The 19,737-nt window shown below is 49.2% G+C and overlaps 1 protein-coding gene across 4 annotated transcripts in view; it reads right to left on the bottom strand.

The window, feature by feature from the left end:
• Positions 1 to 19,517, bottom strand: part of DOT1L (DOT1 like histone lysine methyltransferase) — a 62,726-nt gene extending 43,209 nt beyond the window's left edge. For 3 of the 4 annotated variants that reach the window (XM_039566189.1, XM_039566192.1, XM_039566193.1), the window contains exons 1-3: positions 19,352 to 19,517; positions 2,802 to 2,845; positions 316 to 390 (exon numbers count right to left, since the gene is read on the bottom strand). In XM_039566189.1, coding sequence (XP_039422123.1) covers positions 316 to 390; positions 2,802 to 2,845; positions 19,352 to 19,432 — 200 coding nt within the window. In that variant the 5' untranslated portion in view covers positions 19,433 to 19,517. Of the gene's footprint in view, positions 1 to 315; positions 391 to 2,801; positions 2,846 to 16,623; positions 16,733 to 19,351 lie in introns of those variants that run through there. The other variant, XM_039566191.1, reaches the window with a different exon arrangement.
• Between the last annotated feature and the right edge of the window lie 220 nt (positions 19,518 to 19,737).

Genomic DNA, 19,737 nt, shown 5'->3' with positions numbered 1-19,737 from the left:
CCTCTCTGCCATTGAGATTCCCACCCTGGCCGCACTCCAAGGGCGCAGATACCGATCATTGTTTCACAGTGAGTAATTCAACGTACAGCAGAGCTGCACTTGAGCTGTGTGGAGTTTCCAATTATGTCCTTAATCCAACTGCCTTTGCCAATGTTGCTGTTACACATTTCCTACCAAAATAACTCCGGCAGAGCCTGAAGCCAGTTCTGAGAGAAAACTTCGGCTGGTAGTGTCTAAGAATAACCAGTTACACACGGGTTCACTACACCCCGTGCTGGCCTGAACTCCTGCTGGGAACAAAAACATTCCTCTCACCTTTTTGTATCATAGTCAATTAAAACATAGTTTTCCATGGCAAGCTTGAGATCTGGGATTTCTTCACAGACCCACCTGGAAGGAGAGAAGAAATAATGATGAGAGGTATTGCCAATTAAGAGTAATAAGGTCATTTGTCTCAATTCTGGGCTACTTTACATGAAGAGAGGATACTGCAGCAGCCCTGGGAGCTCACAATACTGCCAGGAATAAGGCAGACATCATGGAAAACTGCAACAGTTCACATTTGTACTGAATAAACAGCAAGATGCCTGTAGACACTGGCAGGAGCATAAAGCTTCAAAATGAGGTGATAAATGTATTCCACGTGTCTAAAATACTCAAAGTCATGGCTGATGTTAATCTAACATAAAATGCAGAAGTGCAGCATTTCCAAAGAATTCTGAGGCTGCAGGAAGCTTTGACAAAGCGAAATGTGGAGAAGACATTTCCCACAGCAGCCCAAAAACCCCGTCACCAGCCACTCAGTGCCAGGATATTCTCCTCTGGGGAGTGCCTAAACTGCTCTTAAACCTTACACACCCAACCAAACCCGATTTTTCGAAGTTCTTTTGATAAAAGACCCCTTTGATACTCTGAATGAACACAGCCCTGTATGTTGAGAAAGGGAAAGCATGTGCCCACTTGCAGTGCATCCAACAATGGCAGCTCACAGGAGAGAGCTTCACTTGTGGAATGGAGGAAGATTGATTCCCTTCAAAGGCAATTTAAAAGCCACAGAAGCTCTGCACACACTTTCCTCCACAAATATCAAATTGGAGAGCACTGTCAGCATCAAAAAGCCCCACATCACAGGACGAATTCCAAGAGGAATCGCAGAATTTCTTCCTCATGAACCTTGCTCCATTCTTCACTATTAAAATGGTGGGGAAAAAAATAATAATAATGACTAAAGAGCCAACAGTTCTGTTCCTTCTGGCTGATTCACACATGGTAAATAACGACACTGGCCAGTGAAAACCAGAACTTGGACATGTATGGCTGACTCTCCTTTGGTATCTCTCATCTCCCCTAAAAGCATCAGGGCTCTCCCTGCAAACTTTGTACTCTTAAATCACAGCAACAGGCAGTCAACAGCTGCCTACCAGCAGCTTGATCCCTGTGTCCCTTCCAGCCTGGGATATTCCATGATTCCACTGCCTGATGAGATAAAGGCTTCTTTGCATTCTCTCACCCACCACTTTCACAAGATCACTTTGCACAAGGCAAAGGCAGCACGAGAGCTTCTGACACTGAGTTCACTCCAGTCTTGCCTAAAACACAGTTGTGAAACATTATTTGACCCAACTGCTTCCTAAGACAGTTTCGCTTTGCCTCCAGCACAGAAAGCACCAACAGCTCCAGCCACCCCCTCCAGCCCAAGCTCCCTCTGAACCCCTTGGAAAGGGCCTTCTCCATCCCCACTGACAAATGATGCCACAGGATCCCAGGGCACAGGATCTTATCCCCACCAGTCCAGGCAAGCTGGCAGCAGTGTTTTGTGGCAGGGTTCTGTAGATAGGAAAGAAACTCCTTTAGGAGAAAGATTTTCAGCTCCAGCCCCATTCCACATCCTCAGCCACCCCTGACCATGGGAAATGCCCTGACTTTGTGCATGTGAGTGATGCTATCAAGCACTTGGCTCTCTCACACTCACACTGGGAGCACACAAGGCTCACTGCTACCTTTTCCTTTGCCATATGTGACCAAATTGTGAGCTCAGGGGGTTCTGCAGGTAAAACACCTCGTACCTCACCTGTATCTGCACCAGCCAAGCATTAAAACATGCTGCAGATACAGCCCTGAGCTGAGCCAAGGGCAGCCTGTAAGGATCTAAAGCAGTTAACAAGAACAGCTTTGTAATGGGGATAACTCATCCCTCAGGTGTTTGGGGAATTCGTGTAGCATTTATTAAAAGTTGTTCTTTGGCAAGTCCCCCCCTAATCCTGCTGAAATAACAGCAAGTCACGTCCTGACAGCCCGTGTTGGGAAATCCTCTGACTTCCTGCTCCTCACAGTTGTCTTTCACCTTTATCCTCCCATTTTCCCCACGCTGTTTCAACTCCATCAGCAGGATTAAGAGGAATGCTACAGGGAGATCATTGCCAAACAACCCAAATGCTGCAAGATCACAGCAACAGGGGAAACAGAGAGGGTGGGCAGAGGCAAGATCAGGATGTAACACATCAAGCCAAGGATGTTTCCTTAACCTTGTTTGTCCACAGCTCAAATACGAACTGCCACAAGTGTTAAAGCTGAACACTAGCACTCATTTTTAACTCTGCTCAAAACAGAATGGAACAGGCAAGATAAAACAAAATCTATTTGGCAGGGAGCTCTGTATTGCAACAAATTCAGCTTAGAAAATAACTCAGAGCTGCTAAATGTTAACTGCTGCCCTCCTGCGTGTCCTGGCTCCAGACACCCCTTCCCAGAGCTGCAGTGAGGCACAGGAAGGGTCCCAGCCAGGCTGCACCAGCACTTACCGAATTGTCTCAATAATTTCATGAGCAGCATCGTGGTGTTTGTCCTGAAATAAAATTTTAAAAAAAGACACATCAGGTGCTGTTTGTCAGGAGTGTACAGGAATCACAGTATTTTTAAGGATACAGGTGCCAAGCATACTGGGAAAGGAGTCTTTGAATTCCACCCATTAAAGCCATCAAAATGAGCCCTCTAAGAAAAAACAAGGCTTAAGGAAATAATTTTTTCAAGTGTTTCTGGTTGACATGAAGGAACTGTCGTTCTCCTTATTTCTTTGTCATTCCCTGCAGTCAGGGACTGCGTGGCTGGGGATGATGTGAGCGAAGCCTTTGGGGATTGTTGGGATGCAGCAGGTACTCGACTGCAAGCTCCCAATGAACAGCTGATTCCCTTGGCCCAGCAGCTGGCACAGGCTCCCAGCTCCAGATGGGCAGAGAGATTCTAGCACAGGGAATGGCTTTCTGAAATAAAGCATCCAATAAACAGTGGGAGCGGATGTCAGAGCAGGAAAAACACCCTCAGAGCACACAGAGAAAGGCCAGGATATGCAGCCCTGCTCATGAACAGAAACCCAAAACACACCAAACCTTGAGCATCACACATCCACACCAGGGTGAGACACACAGGTTTGCTGATTCCATTTGGGAGTTTAACTCAGGAGCAACAGAAGCACAAGTGGGTTTAGCAAGTTATTACAAATTCATCCTTAAAAAAGCCCTTGGAGCTGCATTTATATGCACCATTCTACCAAAAAAATTCTATTTTAGGGAAGCCACAGGAGTTCCTTACACACATGGCTGTATCCAGCTTGTGAAGCCTTAGTTACCAGAGTCCATCTGCACAAAGCTGGGGTTATATTTTGACATTTGCTTCTGGAAGTGGCTTTGACCTTTTAATTAGGATTCTCATTTCTAGGGCCTGTCCAGAGTTACAAGTGCAAAGGCTCCCTCAAATCATTTCCCTTGCCTTGTGCTGCAGAAATGTCATTTCTGTAGAGCTATCAGGGGAAATTCTGTAGCAAAGGGCAGGGCCAGGTAACAAAGCAGAGCACTGGGGGCAGGGGAAGGAAGCGAAGAAGGAAACCACTGATGGTTGATGACAGAAAGTGGCTGGATTATCTCATTTTCAAGACATGGAAAGACATGATCTGAGTCAAATGGCAGCATTTTCCATCAGTATCTCAGCTTTCCTATTTTCAGGAGGAAACACATTTTCCCCTTGTATAACCAGTTCATGCACTTGGGATCAGCCAGGCCTGCAAACGTTCTCATTCCAAGAAATTTGTACACAGCCCTTTGGATACCTGGTTAAATATCTCAGGACAGACAGACAGGCAAGAATTTCTGAGGTCTGTCATCCTTCCATTGCCTTAAAGGGGCTTATAAACAGGAGGGAGAAGAAATTTTAATAGGTGGAGTCAGTGACAGGACATGGGAGAATGGCTTCCCAGTGCCAGAAGGCAGGGATGGATGGGATTTTGGGACGGAATTGTTCCCTGGGAGGGTGGGCAGGCCCTGGCACAGGGTGCCCAGAGCAGCTGGGGCTGCCCCTGGATCCCTGGCAGTGCCCAAGGCCAGGCTGGACATTGGGGCTTGGAGCAACCTGGGACGGTGGGAGATGGAACTAAGCAATATTTAAGGTCCTTTCCAACCCAAACCAGTCCAGGATCCTGCACTACAGCTATGAGACACATTATTTTACAAGAAAAAGCTCTTCTTTTCAGATGACAAAAAGTTAACCCCAAATCTAGAAGTCACACGGAAGACTAAGCCAAGAAAACCAAATTATTCCAGTTACAGCATGGAGAAGGAAAACCAGCCAACAACAGTAGCCAGGACACTTGGGATGGAACACACAGAGCCTGGAAACTGAGCATTGCCTTGGCCACATTTAACAACTCGCTGCTGCCACACGAGCACCCCAAACATCACAGAACAGATCTGGGGCTGTTTCCTCCAGTCTCCTGGGCTGGGACAGCCCAAACCCTACAGAAAACAGCAGCATCCATAAACAGTCTCCCAGGAATGTCAGGTAATTTTTCTGCTAAATCTTGGCCTAGAAACCAGGGAAGCAACCAAACTAAAACCTGCTCCTGCCTCTCAGTGCACAAATAAAAGAGAGTGTGTTCTCTCCTCTCTTCTCTGTGCACTGAAAGGAGGGCACAAGCAGGGAGGAAAACTTCTCTTTCTTCTCATTTCTTATCTGCCAAGTGTAAGAATAACCCCGGACAGCAGCTCATCCATAAACATCCCCCAGAAATGTTCACGTTTCACTCCATGCAGAATTATCCCAGCAGAGCTCCCCTGGGCTGATCCAGCTCTCCCAATAAACTGTGTTCCTGCGGAGTCAGAATTTGCTTTATCAACATAAGCACATTATACTGGAAAACTGAATTCAGGCTTATTCTGCCATAACCATTTCCTGGGAGGAAGTTCCATTCCCCACTGCTGGGGCTGGGCACTGGCACTGTGAGCAGAGCACATGAGAGACTCCTTGTCCTACAGGCCTTCGTGGAAACACCCCCATAAGTGACAAAAATTGCCTAATTAACAGATTCTTTTGTCATGGGTTAAAAAGTAAAAAAGTAAATTTAAAAAATAATAATAATAAATCACAATTGACATCTACAACTACAGATCAGCTGATTTAAGTGACTTTGCACAACCTCACGTGGAAACTCCAGGCAGAAGGGGCCTTTGAGCTTAGTTTGTGACATTGACTAGGAATAATGAAATCCAAACCAGTTCCACATCTACTGCTGCTGAACTTCCCATGCTAAAACACTTCCCAAGCTCACTTTGCTCTCTAACAGACTTTGGCTGAGCAGAGAAGCTCCCAAGGTCTCAGTCAAGTCTTGCAAACAAAATCCAGTAAGATCTCATGCATTTCTTCAAAGCAGAGCTGGCTGTGGAAGATTGAGGGAAGCAGGGAAACAGATCTGAAGGGAATACAGAGCAGCTTCCCTTTTCTTAGAGAAACTTCCGGCCCCATTTCATCATTAGGGTTGTATGATTTAATCAGAAAAGACACTGAGCAGCAGCAGGCATCACATCTGTGTTCAGGTTACAGCCCTGATGGGGAGTCTGAGGCAACCAAAAGGCAAATGGAATAGAAATCCCCCAAATCCTCACCCAGCTCCAGCCTCTGCCATGGGCCTTCTAAACCCCCCAGATTCCTGATCCTGCTCCAGCCAACCTCTGCCATCAGCCTTCCAAACTTCCCAGTTTCCTGGCCCTGCTCCAGCCTCTGCCACCAGCATCCCAAGCAGATGCAGTGGTTCAGGTGAGCCACACAGCAGAGCTCGGAGCAGCAGCTTTAACCCGGATCCCTCACAGCCCAGGGGATGAACACTGAATCCAGCAGCTTGGGAGGATGGATGGTGATTCCTGATGGCTCTGCTGCAGCACCAGCAGCCTGACCAACCTCACCCTGCTCAACCAACAGCCAACCCTGCACCCCCAAAGGTGCCCTGAAGCTTCTCCAATTCAGCCATGGCTTTGAGTTTGGGTTTTTTGGCTCAGTTCAGGTGTTTTATATTATTTTTCCCAGCAGCAGTGCCCATGACTCAGGTTGCAGGCAGGCTGTGCTCGTGTGTCGTGCTGGACTGTGACACCCACAGGGCTTTGGCAGTGGCACCTCCTGGGGAAGAGCCTCCCACAGACTCCATCAATCCTGGAATCCCACGTGCAGAAGCCTTTTGGCCGAGGCTCAAGCAGCCTCTGTGTTCTGTTCCCAGTCACAAGATGATGGCACCACGGTGCTCTCTGTCACAAAGAGCAGCTCCATTCACCCTCCTCGTGCTCCAGGCTGCTCTCCCTCCCTCCTCCCTGCGCTGGAGGGGATGGAGCACACTACGTGCTGCTCCTGGCCTGGATGTACTTTCCAATGTTCCTGTATTTATGTCATCTGAGAGGCCCTTGGAATCTTCTGAGCCACATAAATGGAAGCTTTTCACAATCACCCTTATCTCTTTAATGTGGAAAGTATTTAAAGTAAAGAGTTACAGTCTGCAGTAATTTTTGAGACTGCCCAAAGCTCTTCTCAACAAGTTTTAAACAAACCCAACCTAAACACACATTGAGTTGTTGCAGCCAACCCTCTCCAGCTGAACTTTCAGAGTTCTGGTCTTCAACCTAAACGCTGAATTTTAAATTGAAACGTGAGTTCTCAGAGAAAGTTCAATCGTTTTTGCCAAGATATTTCATTGGAAAAAGTAACAGAAAGAAAGCAGACACTTTCTCAAAAGTCACTTCAAAGAGAATCCAACATTCTATGGAAAACAGTGGAGCACAGTTCCAGCCAGCAGGACTCAACAGCTTCATAGTTCTGATTCTTACAACAGGTTTCTTCATCCACATGTTCCTACACCTCTGAGCACAGGAGTTTGGAGCCAGCAACACCCCCACTGCTGTAACTCTGAGCACACCAGTGGCCCCAGCACACACAGCTCCTGTCCCACAAACACAGGGCTGCGTCCTCCTACAGACACCAACTCCTGTCACCCTTCAGGCCATGGAGGTTGGACCACAGAGCAAATTTTAAGAGTTCAATCTTTTCCTTCACCTCCTCATAAAAAAGACCTTCTGTATCTTGCAGATACGAGAAGCCCTAATATGTGATTTAAAAGCCAAATAAGACACTGCCCAAAAGCTCCTTCCAAATATCTATGTTGAAGCAATCATTATCCTTTTCTATAATCACACTCTTTTGTTTGTTAACTCAAATTTAAAAATCACCAATATGAGCAGAATTCAGGTGCTGGGCACTGCCCAGGCTCCCCAGGGAATGGGCCCGGCCCCGAGGCTGCCAGAGCTGCAGGAGCGTTTGGACAGCGCTCTCAGGGATGCCCAGGCTGGGGTTGTTGGGGTGTCTGTGCAGGGCCAGGGGCTGCACTGATAATCCTGGTGGTTCCCTTCCACCTGAGGTTATTCCAGGACTCAGCAGCGCTCACAGCTCTTACTCTGCCACCGGGGTGAGAAAACTAAAGCAGCCCCAATAGCACACATTATAAATACAGAGACCACGGTGTGTATGACAGGATCAGCAGCAGCCGCAGCTCAGTTATCTGTGCACAACTTTGTTCTACAAAGCACCAAATTCCTAATAAAAGCAGCTAAATCAGCCATTTCTACAGAACAGTCTACAAGAGCAAGGTCAGGTATAAATTAGTTTGCAACATTTTTGCCACAAGCTGGCTGTTGGAAAGGTTTGTAATTCCCCCTGAACACAAAGCCCTACACTCCTCCTCCAGGTGTGGCTGCTTTGGTTGCATCAATTTTTCAAGTTAACATCCCTTAACATACTTAAATGGCAAGATTTTGATTAATTCTGTGTTCCAGTACCATATCCCAGACTCCTGGGTGTGTTTGTACAGGACAGTTATCCCTCAGTGCAACAATCCATAGTCTAAAGTGAATCTATAACCTAAAGGAACAGTTTTAAATGTTCTGATTTCCATCCTCAAACGCAAAGAACTTGTTCAGTTAAACTGGGCAGCCAGCACTGCCTGGAGCAAGAAACACCACCCCAGAGCCCTTCCAAATTTGCATCTTTTTTTTATTTGGGTTCTTCTTATGAAACTGTGCTTAGCCTTGAGGTAAGCCTAAGTTGGAGCTTGGGGGTGAACACCGTATTTTTCTAAACTTCATCTCACCACATGTCAAGTTAGGCCTCATCCAGACTGGACAGGGCTTGGAGCAACCTGGGATGGTGGAAGGTGTCCCTGCCCATGGCAGGGGGTGCAACTGGATGAATTTATGGTCCCTTCCAACCCATATCTGGGATTTCATGATCCTATGAAAGTGGGATCTTTGTGAGATCTGATCGTCTACACAGTAAAAAGGTAGCCCAAAAAGCCTGCAGACCTGAGCAGCAAACAAATGGTTTTAAAACCTGGATAAGTTCTTGCAAGAAAAAAAGGAACTACAGCTCAGGCCCCCTCAATCTTTCACTCTCCCAGCACCACACACAAACCTTTACAACCCCTTACCTCCTGTTCATAGGAACATTTCTGGGCATAGCCCAGACTAAACTGTCCCCCACCAAAGCAACCCCTGCCCTTTCAGAGACAGTTCTGACACACCAGGACCACGCTTCCTCCCCCAAAAACAGGCCAGGTGACCAAAGCAGCTCTTCAGAAGTGTGAAAAGCAGCTGTGGTCACGCAGGGGCAGAGCAGGAGGGACAGATCTCCTACAGCTTTCCCCAGTCCAGCAGATGTGTGAAAACCAAAGCTGAAACAAGCCGGTTACAAATAAATCAATGGCAACACTTGTGTACCTTTTAATGACCCTGTCTAGATACATTTCCAGCTCTCCAATGTAACACCAGCTCCTCCCAAGTCCTGAACACGGACACCACTCATGGATTAACAGAAGTCATTTGGATTTGCCAAATTCTGATCTCCATACGACCCGTTTAACTCGCAAAACAAAAGAGGTCAGTCCCACTAGCCCCTGGGTTTAAACAACAGCTTGGTTGCCTGCAGTGGCAGCTCTCTCTCCCCAGGCAGCAGTCCATAAATCCAAAGGAGAGGATGTTACAGCTGCAGACAAGATGGTTAGCAGAGATCAAAAAGATGGATTAGGAAAAGCCAATCAATCTTGCAGAAGGCTGGTGGGACAAGTGCCTCTTTCAAGCCCCTCGCTTCCCTCCATCTGGGAAGGATGATAAGGGTTTCTCTGGACACCAGGAAAGGCAACGTGAGCCACTGCAGCTGCAGCTTCCCTGGCAGCCAGGAAAGAACCAGCATTCTGCGTGGCACACAGATGCCCTCACAAACCAGGGACTTTAGCCTCTCAGAAGCTTGTGCTCCTCCTCCCACAGGGTTAATTTCACTTAGCCCACCTAGAGAGACCCACCAGCACAGTCCCCCTGTCCAGAGCACATCCACAGCCAACACACCTGAACACAGGAGTCACAGGAGTCAGTGAAAAGCCAAAGCCAAAGCACTTCCAGCTGCTGCAGCAGCCAGGAGCTGCTCAATAAAGGGAGGATCTCGGGCTCCATGTCCTGCCAGCTCTGCCTTCCATCACTTTGCATTTTAAGGAGTTTTCCTTGTGTTCAAATGCCAGTTAAACCTTGAGTAAGGGAAAGGGAAAGCCTGCTCCATGCAGTATTCCATACTGGATAGCAAGACTCAGTTTAATATTACCAGATTTTATCCCAAATCAAGACTGTGCCATTTTAGCTTCCATAGCAACAACCAAAGCACAAGTTTTCTTACCAAGAGAGACAAGGACCAAAAGTCTCCTCTGAACCACCCAATTACTGTCATTCCCTTAATCAAGAAAGCACAAGGACATTCACAAGAATACATTTATATTAGAATGTATAAAAAGAGATGTCCTGCAGAGAACACCTTGTGTCCATACTTTTCCTCCCAGTTTCAGAGAAGTAAAGACAAAGGAAGGAAGAGCTCCCAAGACTGCATTTGGAAGTCCATCTCCCACACAGCAGGAGGCAGCTTCAGTAGTTTCTAAGTTACTGCCACACAAAACCAAATGGAAACCATGGTGGTCACTATGGCCTCCTTAACGGCTTCATAAGGACATTTAAACAAAAGAAAAGGTTGGCCCAAGATCCAAAATAAACTAACAAAGGAAATAAGCATTGGAAAAGAAGATCCAAACTGCTCTGGATAATCATTTAGCAACAGGGATTGCACTTCCACTGCCGCTACTTCAGCCACAGTAAGACGGGTTTGCCTTTCCACACAGCAATTCCAACTGTTGCTACGGACACTGCACAGATGCAGGAGGGAATGGTTCCCCTGGTACGTGCGAAGGGGCTGTGTAAATCCATTAACATGCAGTCTGCCTGCAGGAGTGTTACAGGCACACAGGACAGTCACGGCAGGATGAGCTTCCCCAGCTAAGCCAGACAAAAGAAGTAATTCTACTATGCAAAAAAACGCCAGTTAAAAATAATGTTGATGTTTGAATATATCGGGGAATGCAACTACTTTGGTAAAACAGCAATTCACTGGTGTGTCCTTCTGCCCTCCCAGGCGAGTTTTAGGCAGTGACACACCCTGCCCACACCAGGGCAGCTGGAGGCAGTGGGCAGGTGCTGCGGTGATCCCATGCGCACGTGCACAAGAACCCAGGACTGCTTCTTGTGGGACAGAGGGAACTGCTGGGCTTTCACTCCCTGGAGCAGAGGAAGCCAGCCCTGCCACCATTTCACAGACAGTTTAACCCCATCCAGCCACCTGCCCTGTCACCACTTCCCCAAAAGTCACCTCTTGCTTGCACACAGCAAAGGGAGGGGAGGCCTCAGCTAAAACTAAACCCTTGTGGAGTTTTGGCTCAGTTCCCTTCCAACCAGACCAGTTCACAAACACTGTTCCAAGGGTGAGGGCAGCTCAGGCACAAGCGGGCAGAGATGACAAGAGTCATTTCTACCTGCAGATGTTCCAGCTGCAAACCTGCACCTCCCCAGGGACCACGGCCTGTGCTAGCAGGGGAACACCCCACCCGTGCAGGTACAAGGGAGCACAAGACACCTCTGATCACCCACACTGCCAGAAACAAACCTTCACATGGAACCCAAGGGAAGAAATGAACACAGAGTCCCAAAATCCCTGGTGCTGGAAGCAGCCACCGTGTCCTTCTCGAGCCCAGGGTCTTCCCACACCCTCGGTGGGTGCTGGAAGGAAGCTCATGGCACAACCTGAGCCCTGTCTCCTGCAGGGAAAACTGGTGAGACAACAACAGCTTAAAGAACCGCTTTATATTCTGTAAAGACAACTCAGTCTTGGACAGCTCAGAAATTCTGCTCCCATTAAAGACGCATAAATATTCCACATAACAGAAGTCAGCAATAAAACCTTGTACTTGTTCTGAAGCCCACTGGGCTCCTAAAGAAAGGTGCTTTCTTAGGTACAAAAAAACCCCAATAGATATGGGTTTTCCTTCAGAAGCTTCAACTTGTGGAGCAGAGCAGTTGTTCAGTGGAGGTTCTGAACAGCAGACATCAACTTCCAGGCACCAACCATTTCCACGAGCTTTTAAAGACTTTTAAATGACCCTACAATATTACAATGTATTCTTCACAGAATACAGAATTACAAATGACTGTTTGCTGTTGTGAGCAGGGATAGAAGCCAAGGTAAGATCCACAAAGACTCCAAGCCCAACTCCAGAGGGTCAAGAGGCCACCCTGAGCCAGTACCTGATCTCCCAGGTCTTGTTGCCAACAGATACGGGAACCAGAGGGAACCACCTGCAACCCAGTGGGAATCCAGCTGAGGAATGGAAGAGAAGCCTCAAAAGCTCACAGTTGTTAAAATTTTACAAGTGTCAAAATTAATAATATTGCTGAGCTCCAAGAAGTAAATGACACATTAATGCCAAAACCTCAGGAAACTGCCCTTTACAGTACACAGAAAATAACAAAGAAACAGTATTAAAACCCATCAAATTTTTACTAAGAAACTTATTCAGAACTTTCTGTAATGTTTGGTTTGGCTAAGTTTTCCAATGTTTCATTTATCTTAGATTTTTCATCCAACACTACAAAGTTCTTTCAGCAAATTTTTAGAAAACTCTCATTCACTCATGAAATGAAACAAACCAAAATACTCTGAACAGGAACTTTTTCGTTACTCACAGATCTGCTCTGATCTACGAAACCATCATTTCCTGCTGTAAAATATACTCACCCTCTTCCTATGCTCTAAAAATAGTCCCTACTTTATTTGATAGCTATAGCAGCATGTGGCCAACTTTCCTATTCAGTTTTATTTCTTGTTCCTCTTCAGAGTTAGTTTTGTCTTTAATAATTACCATGAAAGTAAATATGTTCACAATTCCTAACATTAAACTTTCCTCCTTCTGTGGATCCTTCTGTTAGGAAGGAGAAAATAATTAAAGTAAAAATATGTTGAGACACTTTATGATTATCAATCTGTGACAAAAGACACTATAAGGGACAAAAGAAATTCACCCCACCTCTGGTCCTTGTGTTGATCATTATAGTGCAGAACTTTAATCAAACAGTTAAAGGTTAACTCAAAGCAGGAAGAAAAAAAGCAAGTCAATGTGAAAGGGGGAAAAGAAAGAAGGAAGAGTACAAAAGTAGACATATGGATGTCTGGGGAGAAGGGTGATTAAATCCCCCATAAATCTCACATACCAAGAGTTAAGATATTTTGCCTAAATTCCCAGAGGCAACACAATTCAGTCCCGTATCTGAGACTTGAAAGGATAATCATCTCCATATATAATAAGGCTGCCACGAAGGACAAGAGCTGAAGCTGCATGTGGGGGCATGGATTTCCCCTAGCACACTGAAAGCTTTCAGTGCTGTGTCCAACTGGAGCTGATGGGTGAATGTTTAGGTAGATAAATTTGAATTGCCTGAGACGGAACTTTGGCTGGGACAGGAACATTAATCCTCACTCATCTGCTGATGAATGAAAGGGGGAAAACGAGCAATCTTGGACAGCTACTCTGTCTTTCAACAGTTCCCTTTCAGATAAATCAGTTACATTTAAAAAAATAAATACTAGTGGGGTCTTAAGATGCAAGACAAGAGACCAACTTTCACTTTTCTTACAGAAATACTGGGGAAAAAATGTCTGTTAACTGAACTCATGATTTATCTTGTATCCAACGGGTCAGAGCTTGGAACAAAAGGAGTCTGAGAACTGAACAAGCACCGATTGTCACTCAGGGCAAGTTCTACTTCAAAGGGTAAAGCCCAGAAGGAAACTGCTCTTCTGTGCTGCCCACGTGCTGCACAATTAACGCCGTAGGGCTCACCTGCCCCCCAAGAGCACATCCCTGAGTCCCCCTGGCACTGGGGAAAAGGACAGAAAAAAATGATCTAACTGCGCCAACTCTGTGATCTGCTGGGCAGTAGAGAAACCCAAGTGCTTTTGAAATGACGGAGTCAGTATTTCCCAGTTTTACGCTGCTCTCTCTCCCCACTCCAGGTGGTTTTACAACCGGGGAGGGCAGGCAGAGAGAGAGGTGCTGAGAAATCGGAACTGTGCTGAGTTTTCAAACCTTTCCCTCACCAGAGAAGCTTCTCTAAGTGATTAGTCATCCTCACAAGCATTTCCCAACAAGCTGCATCAACACCAGCGGGGGGGAAAACCCCCCGAACTCAGCCTCGGCTACCGAATTTCTGGGCGATTACTCAGGGGGTGAGGAGGTTTTTGCCTGGCAAAGGCAGAGCAACAGTTTCCTCCTCTGCCTCCTTTGTAGGGCCGCCTGCCCCGGGCAGGCCCTGACTCACATTTCACAGAGCGGGGCGGGGGGGCCGCCTCTGAAAACACTGCAACGTTTTTTTCCAGCCCAGATATTTCCAGCGATCCCGTTCCCAGAGCCGCCCCACACACAGCTCCACAGGCAGCAAGGCTCCCACCCGCGCAGGGAGGATCAGGGGGGCTTCACCTTCCCCCTCCAGCACGGCCTGATCCTAGGGAAAAGCCGGGAGCACGTGCAAAACGTGTTTTCCATCAGCTCATCCCACAGGAGAGCAGTGGGGTATGGAATAAGGACGGGATGGATCTGTGGCCGAGGGCAGGATGCACAGGACCACCCTCAGCAGCAGGGCAGCTCCAGCCCCAAGCGAACAATTTAGCTCCTATTTAGGGCCTTCTCAAATTCATCTACGGCACCGTTCTATGGCACCCAATGCTCCCACACCTGCCTCGCTGCCTGGGAAGTCAAAGCCAGGCATCGCAGAAGCTCTTCCCGGGAAAGCTGAGTGACACTCATAAAAAAAAGAGGATTAAACTCTCAGACAAGGTTTGTTATTCATCTCCACCGTTGATCTTTAATTCCAAAGGTGACAATCCCCACGGGGCTGTGATTTTCATTAACACTCCCTGCCCTTGAGGTCTCCCTGCACAGCACATTCCTTTGGTGACAGAATGGTATCAGCTCGATCACGACAGTAGAGAGAGAGAAAAAAAACCAAAACCCACACTCTGCACCCTCCCACCTGAACAAAATCCAGTAGTAAGAAGCTTGTATCCCATTACTCCCAGTAGCAGTCACACACACCTCCAGGTGCAGGGTGATGCTCTGACAACACTCAATTAGAAAATGAGAATTTTCTTGCCATCACAGCTGAGTGGAAAGTCAGCAGCAACGAGGAGGAACACAGACAAATAAATTAATTTTTCAAGCCAGACTTCTCATCACAGGTGCTTATTTGGAGGTTTAAGCTCCAGCAGCTCAGGGCAGAGGCACCTCACCCTGTAAAGATGTGCACAGCGGCACAACCAGGACTGTCCCCTCCTGGGACAGAGTCAAAGTCTGGAAGAAGAGAATAAAATTGGTAGATGACAAAAAATGGTGTTACCATGTGGTAACTAGGGCAGAAGAAAAATTCTTGGCTGTGAAGGTGGGGAGGCCCTGGCACAAGGTGCCCAGAGCAGCTGCGGCTTCCCCATCCCTGGAAGTGTCCAAGGCCAGGTTGGATGGGGCTTGGAGCAGCCTGAGATAGTGGAAGGGGGTGGGACTGGATGGGCTTTAAGGTCCCTTCCAAGCCAAACCATTCCATGATTCCGTGATCCTATACCCGGAGCACAACCCTACTGGAATGCCCAGGGGCTGCAGGAGGAGTTCCCAGGTGCTGTCACAACTCAAGCCCCTGGCCCGTACAAGTCAAAGGGGGAGAGGGGAACACAACCCACAACAACCTGACACACATGGATGCTTGCAGCCACCTTCCATGGGAATGCCACCCAGCAGGGGACAGAGCAACACAGGCAGATGTCGAATTCTGAAAGTGGAAAGGACTGGCACCCTATTGAACGTGACAGGCAGCAAGTCCTCACAGGCAGTGGGGTGAAGGACACGGTGGCACAACAGCCCTGCACAAGCAGGCCCTCCCTCAGCACCTGGCTGTGCCTCCTGTCCCCGCTCAGCCCTGACACCGTGATCACTCTGCCAACCCCAGCAGTGCAAGCCTTGAGGAGAGGAGATGAAAGAAGCAGTGTCCCGTCTTTGACAGACTGCAAACAGGCTTTTCCACATTCAACAACTCTTACGCTGCAATAGGGTGCAGTCCAGCAAACATCGATTTTGGGGACAGTTATTGGCCTCAGCAGCTCTGAACTTCCTGTTGCTTCAGCTCCCTGCGCAAGCAATCCCTCTCTGGTGCCACAGATACATCAGCAGAACCCTGCCAGACCAGACTGTAGGGCTGATCCACCCCACAACACTCCCACCCCTTTCTCCCTCCTGCACACACAACAGCCTGCGACTCTTAAGCAGGAATTTGTCAGGAGTTCAAAGTACAACCTGAGACACCTCACAGATCAGGCAGAGCTTATTGTGGTAAAATGAAAAACCTCCGCATTTAAACCTAATCCATATTCAAATTTAACTATAGTAAAAGAGACAAGAGAATGAATCATTTTAAGAAAAATTCTAGGGGAAGAAAACCTAAATACCTGCAAGTCTTAAAACTACACAAGGGGACTTCAACCCTTGTACCCTTCAGATCTAAGTAATGAGTACCAAGTTATGCTCAGCAATACTTGAAGTATGACTGAAAATGCCATCCTCCACCAGCAGTAGCCTGTTTAAGACCAGTTAGATCCATTAACTCCAGTCTCTCACCCAAATACTTCCTTTATCCAGGCCTGTATCTTTCCTAGTATCAAAATTAAAATTTTAACACCGTATCCCTGGTCTCTTGACTACCTGGCACGGGCAAAAAGTGGGGCAGGTACGTGGGAGCCGACGAGTTAACCAGCACACAAAAGAGCACACTCACTTCAGCTCTGATTAAGCGGGGCAGTCACAAAAACAGAGGTCAACATCAGAAAATATTTTGTGAGTCATGAGGAGAGATTACTCACCATGCACTATTCAACTTACTCATCACAGTGTGGCACGGCCAGCACGGCTCACCACGGCTTCATTAGGGCACCGTGGCCTTTCCTTTGAGGCGGCGGAAGGCGGGGGAAGGAGCCGCACTTTCAGTTTTGTGTGGAAGCCAGTGGGAGGCTGGAGCTGCACCACCGCCGCCGCTCTCTCTCCTCCCACGGCCCTAATTAGACTCGGAGGGAAATACATGTTTCACATCAGCCTCCCCGGCTCTTTTAGCATCCCAACAAGCATCGGGTTGTCAGCCGGGCTATTATCCGGACTCAGCAGTCTGGAGAGACCCCACTTTTCCTATTATACACGAAATAAGCAGCAGCGCAGCAAAAAAGAGCCACGGTGTTAATTCAGGCGTCCATTAATAGGAGAGACCAGCCTTCTACGCAGCAACACCGACGCCGCTAATTTAAGATGTAGTAAGAGCATAAAAATAGCCAGGTTACTCAAGGCAGGGTTACATCACACCACGGAGCCCGGGCACGCAGCAGGTTCACACTACAGAGCCTCGGATGTTGGGAAAGATGACTCCCTGGCACTGCTGCTGATCTCACCAAAAATAACCAGCCAGGACCGTGAGCTTCCCTTCCCCTTTCCCTCCAGCTCTCCTCGGAAAACACATCTCACAGCGTACAACAGGAAGCAACCAGAACGCCGCTAAATAAAACTCCTTGAAGCGTGGTGTGCTTTTTTTTTTCCCCTGCCCTCAGCTATCCCACCTTGCTTCCTCGGAACCACGAGCGGTGAAACTAAGAAATGTTCTGCTTACGTCAAGGCGAGCCGAGCTCTCCCGGCAGCTCGGGGCCGCGCCAGCGCGGGGAAAGCGCGGCTGCAGTTCAGCAGAGCACGATGTCAGCAGGCCAAGCGCTGCCACGGACACAGGGATTTGTTTGCAGAGCCCCAAGGTTCAGCCGGAGCCGCGGCCAGCGCCGGGGCGTGCGTGTGTGCGGGCACGCCGTGGCCGCTGCCGCGCTCCGCTGCCCGGAGCTGCGGGGCGCGATGCTGCTCGGCCCCAGGTGAAACGTCCACTCGGGAATGACTGTGGAGAAGCTGGCAATGCCAAGCGGACCGTTTAATGGCAGGATGTTTGGGGTTTGTGGTATTTCTCAGCACACGGGGATCACACCCCCACCACCATCCGCAGCATTTCTGATTAACTGAGAAGAAATTCTATTTATTCTGCCATTTTCAAAAACAGCTGCTCAAGTTTTCCCAAAGCAACTAAATCCCTACTTCCCATGCTGCAAAACACACGTTTCACCCCTAAAATAAAGGGCGGGGGGTTCGGTTTTTCGGTTTTTAAGCCTGTAGGAATCTTTGTGAACAGACATAAAACCATCCCTCCATCCCAGATTAATCCCTATCCCGCGTAATCTTTAACCTCCGCTTCACACAACCCGCTCGGGGAGCGGGGTGGAGGCGGGGGGGAACACGAGTTAATATTTGGCGAGGAAAAACGAACCCGGTCATCGCTTGTACTTTCAGTTTCTGACAATTTGAGCAGAGCGCGCGCCCGCCAACACTGACAGAGCTGCCCAAACAGGAAAGGCTGCGTTTAACCAGTGTGTGCTGGGAGACACGCCGGGAGCCGCACGCCAGCCTGCATGGAGGATGTTTTGGAAAGGCACGGCTAGAGCAGCAGCCCCAAAAGGCAGGCGGCAGATAGGAGCAGGCAGCAGTCTCCCCCTGCCACGAGCGATATATTCCTAATCGCTCACACACAAGCGATTGCCAAAGCGAGCAACAACATCAGCAGTATCAGCTGCCCCAGCCTGTTCGTCCCAGCGTGTTCTCGCCGGGAAGCGGCTCACGTACAACAGCACAGCCTGGAACGCAGGAATAATCAACAGTGCCTGCGCCAAGTAAACATATAGAGAGAGGTTTTGCCTTTGCAAACTGTGCTCCGAGGGGCTACGCGCAGTTAGGGAGAGAAATTGCTCAAGGGTTGATAGGAAGCCTACACACATCCAAAAATACCCTTCCCGGAGCCTTTCGCCTCTCGTGGGATTGTCACTAATTTGAACATGGACATTGTTATCAAGGTCACACATCGCTCGCCCGGGCTCGGGAGAAAGTCAGGCAAGTTAAGGAAAAACGCCGCTCGGTAGCTAAGCAAGGACAAGTGACATTTTATTTGGAAGCACGAGGATTGCGGCTGGCTTGAATTCTGCTCGGGATAAATAAAAGGGGAGCTCCAAGGGCACGGCTGGAGGGGAACTGGCAGCAGCCCCACGACACCAGCGCTGCCTCCAGACCCACAACTGCCGCTGGCCACCGTTTATTCCCACTCTGCGGCTGGTCCTGGGGGTCCCCACGACCACCCGAGGCCATCCATAATTTAAGAGCTATTCCCCCATCCAGAATCCCTGGATTCCACCCCGCTCGCAGCAGCAGCACCGGTTATTAACCGGTTACACGAGCCCAGCGCGAGGAAAACACGAAAACTTTTCATTAACCAGTCCTCCTCCTCCCCGCCCTTCGGTTTAGTCAACCAATTATAAAATGAAATAGGGGATTTGACTTCCAAGCGAGCAGCAGCGGCACCCGGGGCCGGGGCTCTGGGGGGGTTCCCGCACGGGGGGCGATCATCCCGATGGATCCCGGGAAGGGCCGGCGCTGAGGGATCGCCCGGCGGGTGCCAGGGCCAGGGCAGGGCCGGGGGCGCTGACAGGGCGCGGGGCAGGTGCGGGGCCGGGCCATACTCACGTAGACGGGCAGCGGCCAGGGGTACACGGCGGGCTCGGCTCCCACGGGCGACTTCAGCCGCAGCTCCAGCCTCTCGCCCATGTCGGCAGCTGGAGGACGAGGCGGCGGCGGCCCCGCACCATGCTAGAGGGGCCGGCCGGGGCGGGGTGCGGCGGCCGGGCCGGGCCGGGGGCGTGGGCGCGGTGCGGCGGGCGGGGGGCGGCGGGAGCGGCGGGGAGGGGCGGCCGGTGCCGGGGGGCGGCGGGTCCCGTCCCTCCCTCTATTGTCGTTGGCGGCTCGCGGGGCTCTCGGGCGCCGCCGCCATCTTGGGCCGGCGTGAGGCGAAGCACAATGAGGCGCCGGGGCCGGGCCGAGCCGGGCCCGAGCGACGCGACAGACGCGGGGAG

The sequence above is a fragment of the Corvus cornix genome, chromosome 28, assembly GCF_000738735.6.
Source record: "Corvus cornix cornix isolate S_Up_H32 chromosome 28, ASM73873v5, whole genome shotgun sequence".
Taxonomy (NCBI): Eukaryota; Metazoa; Chordata; class Aves; order Passeriformes; family Corvidae; genus Corvus; species Corvus cornix.
This window is presented reverse-complemented; position numbering and strand designations above follow the sequence as displayed.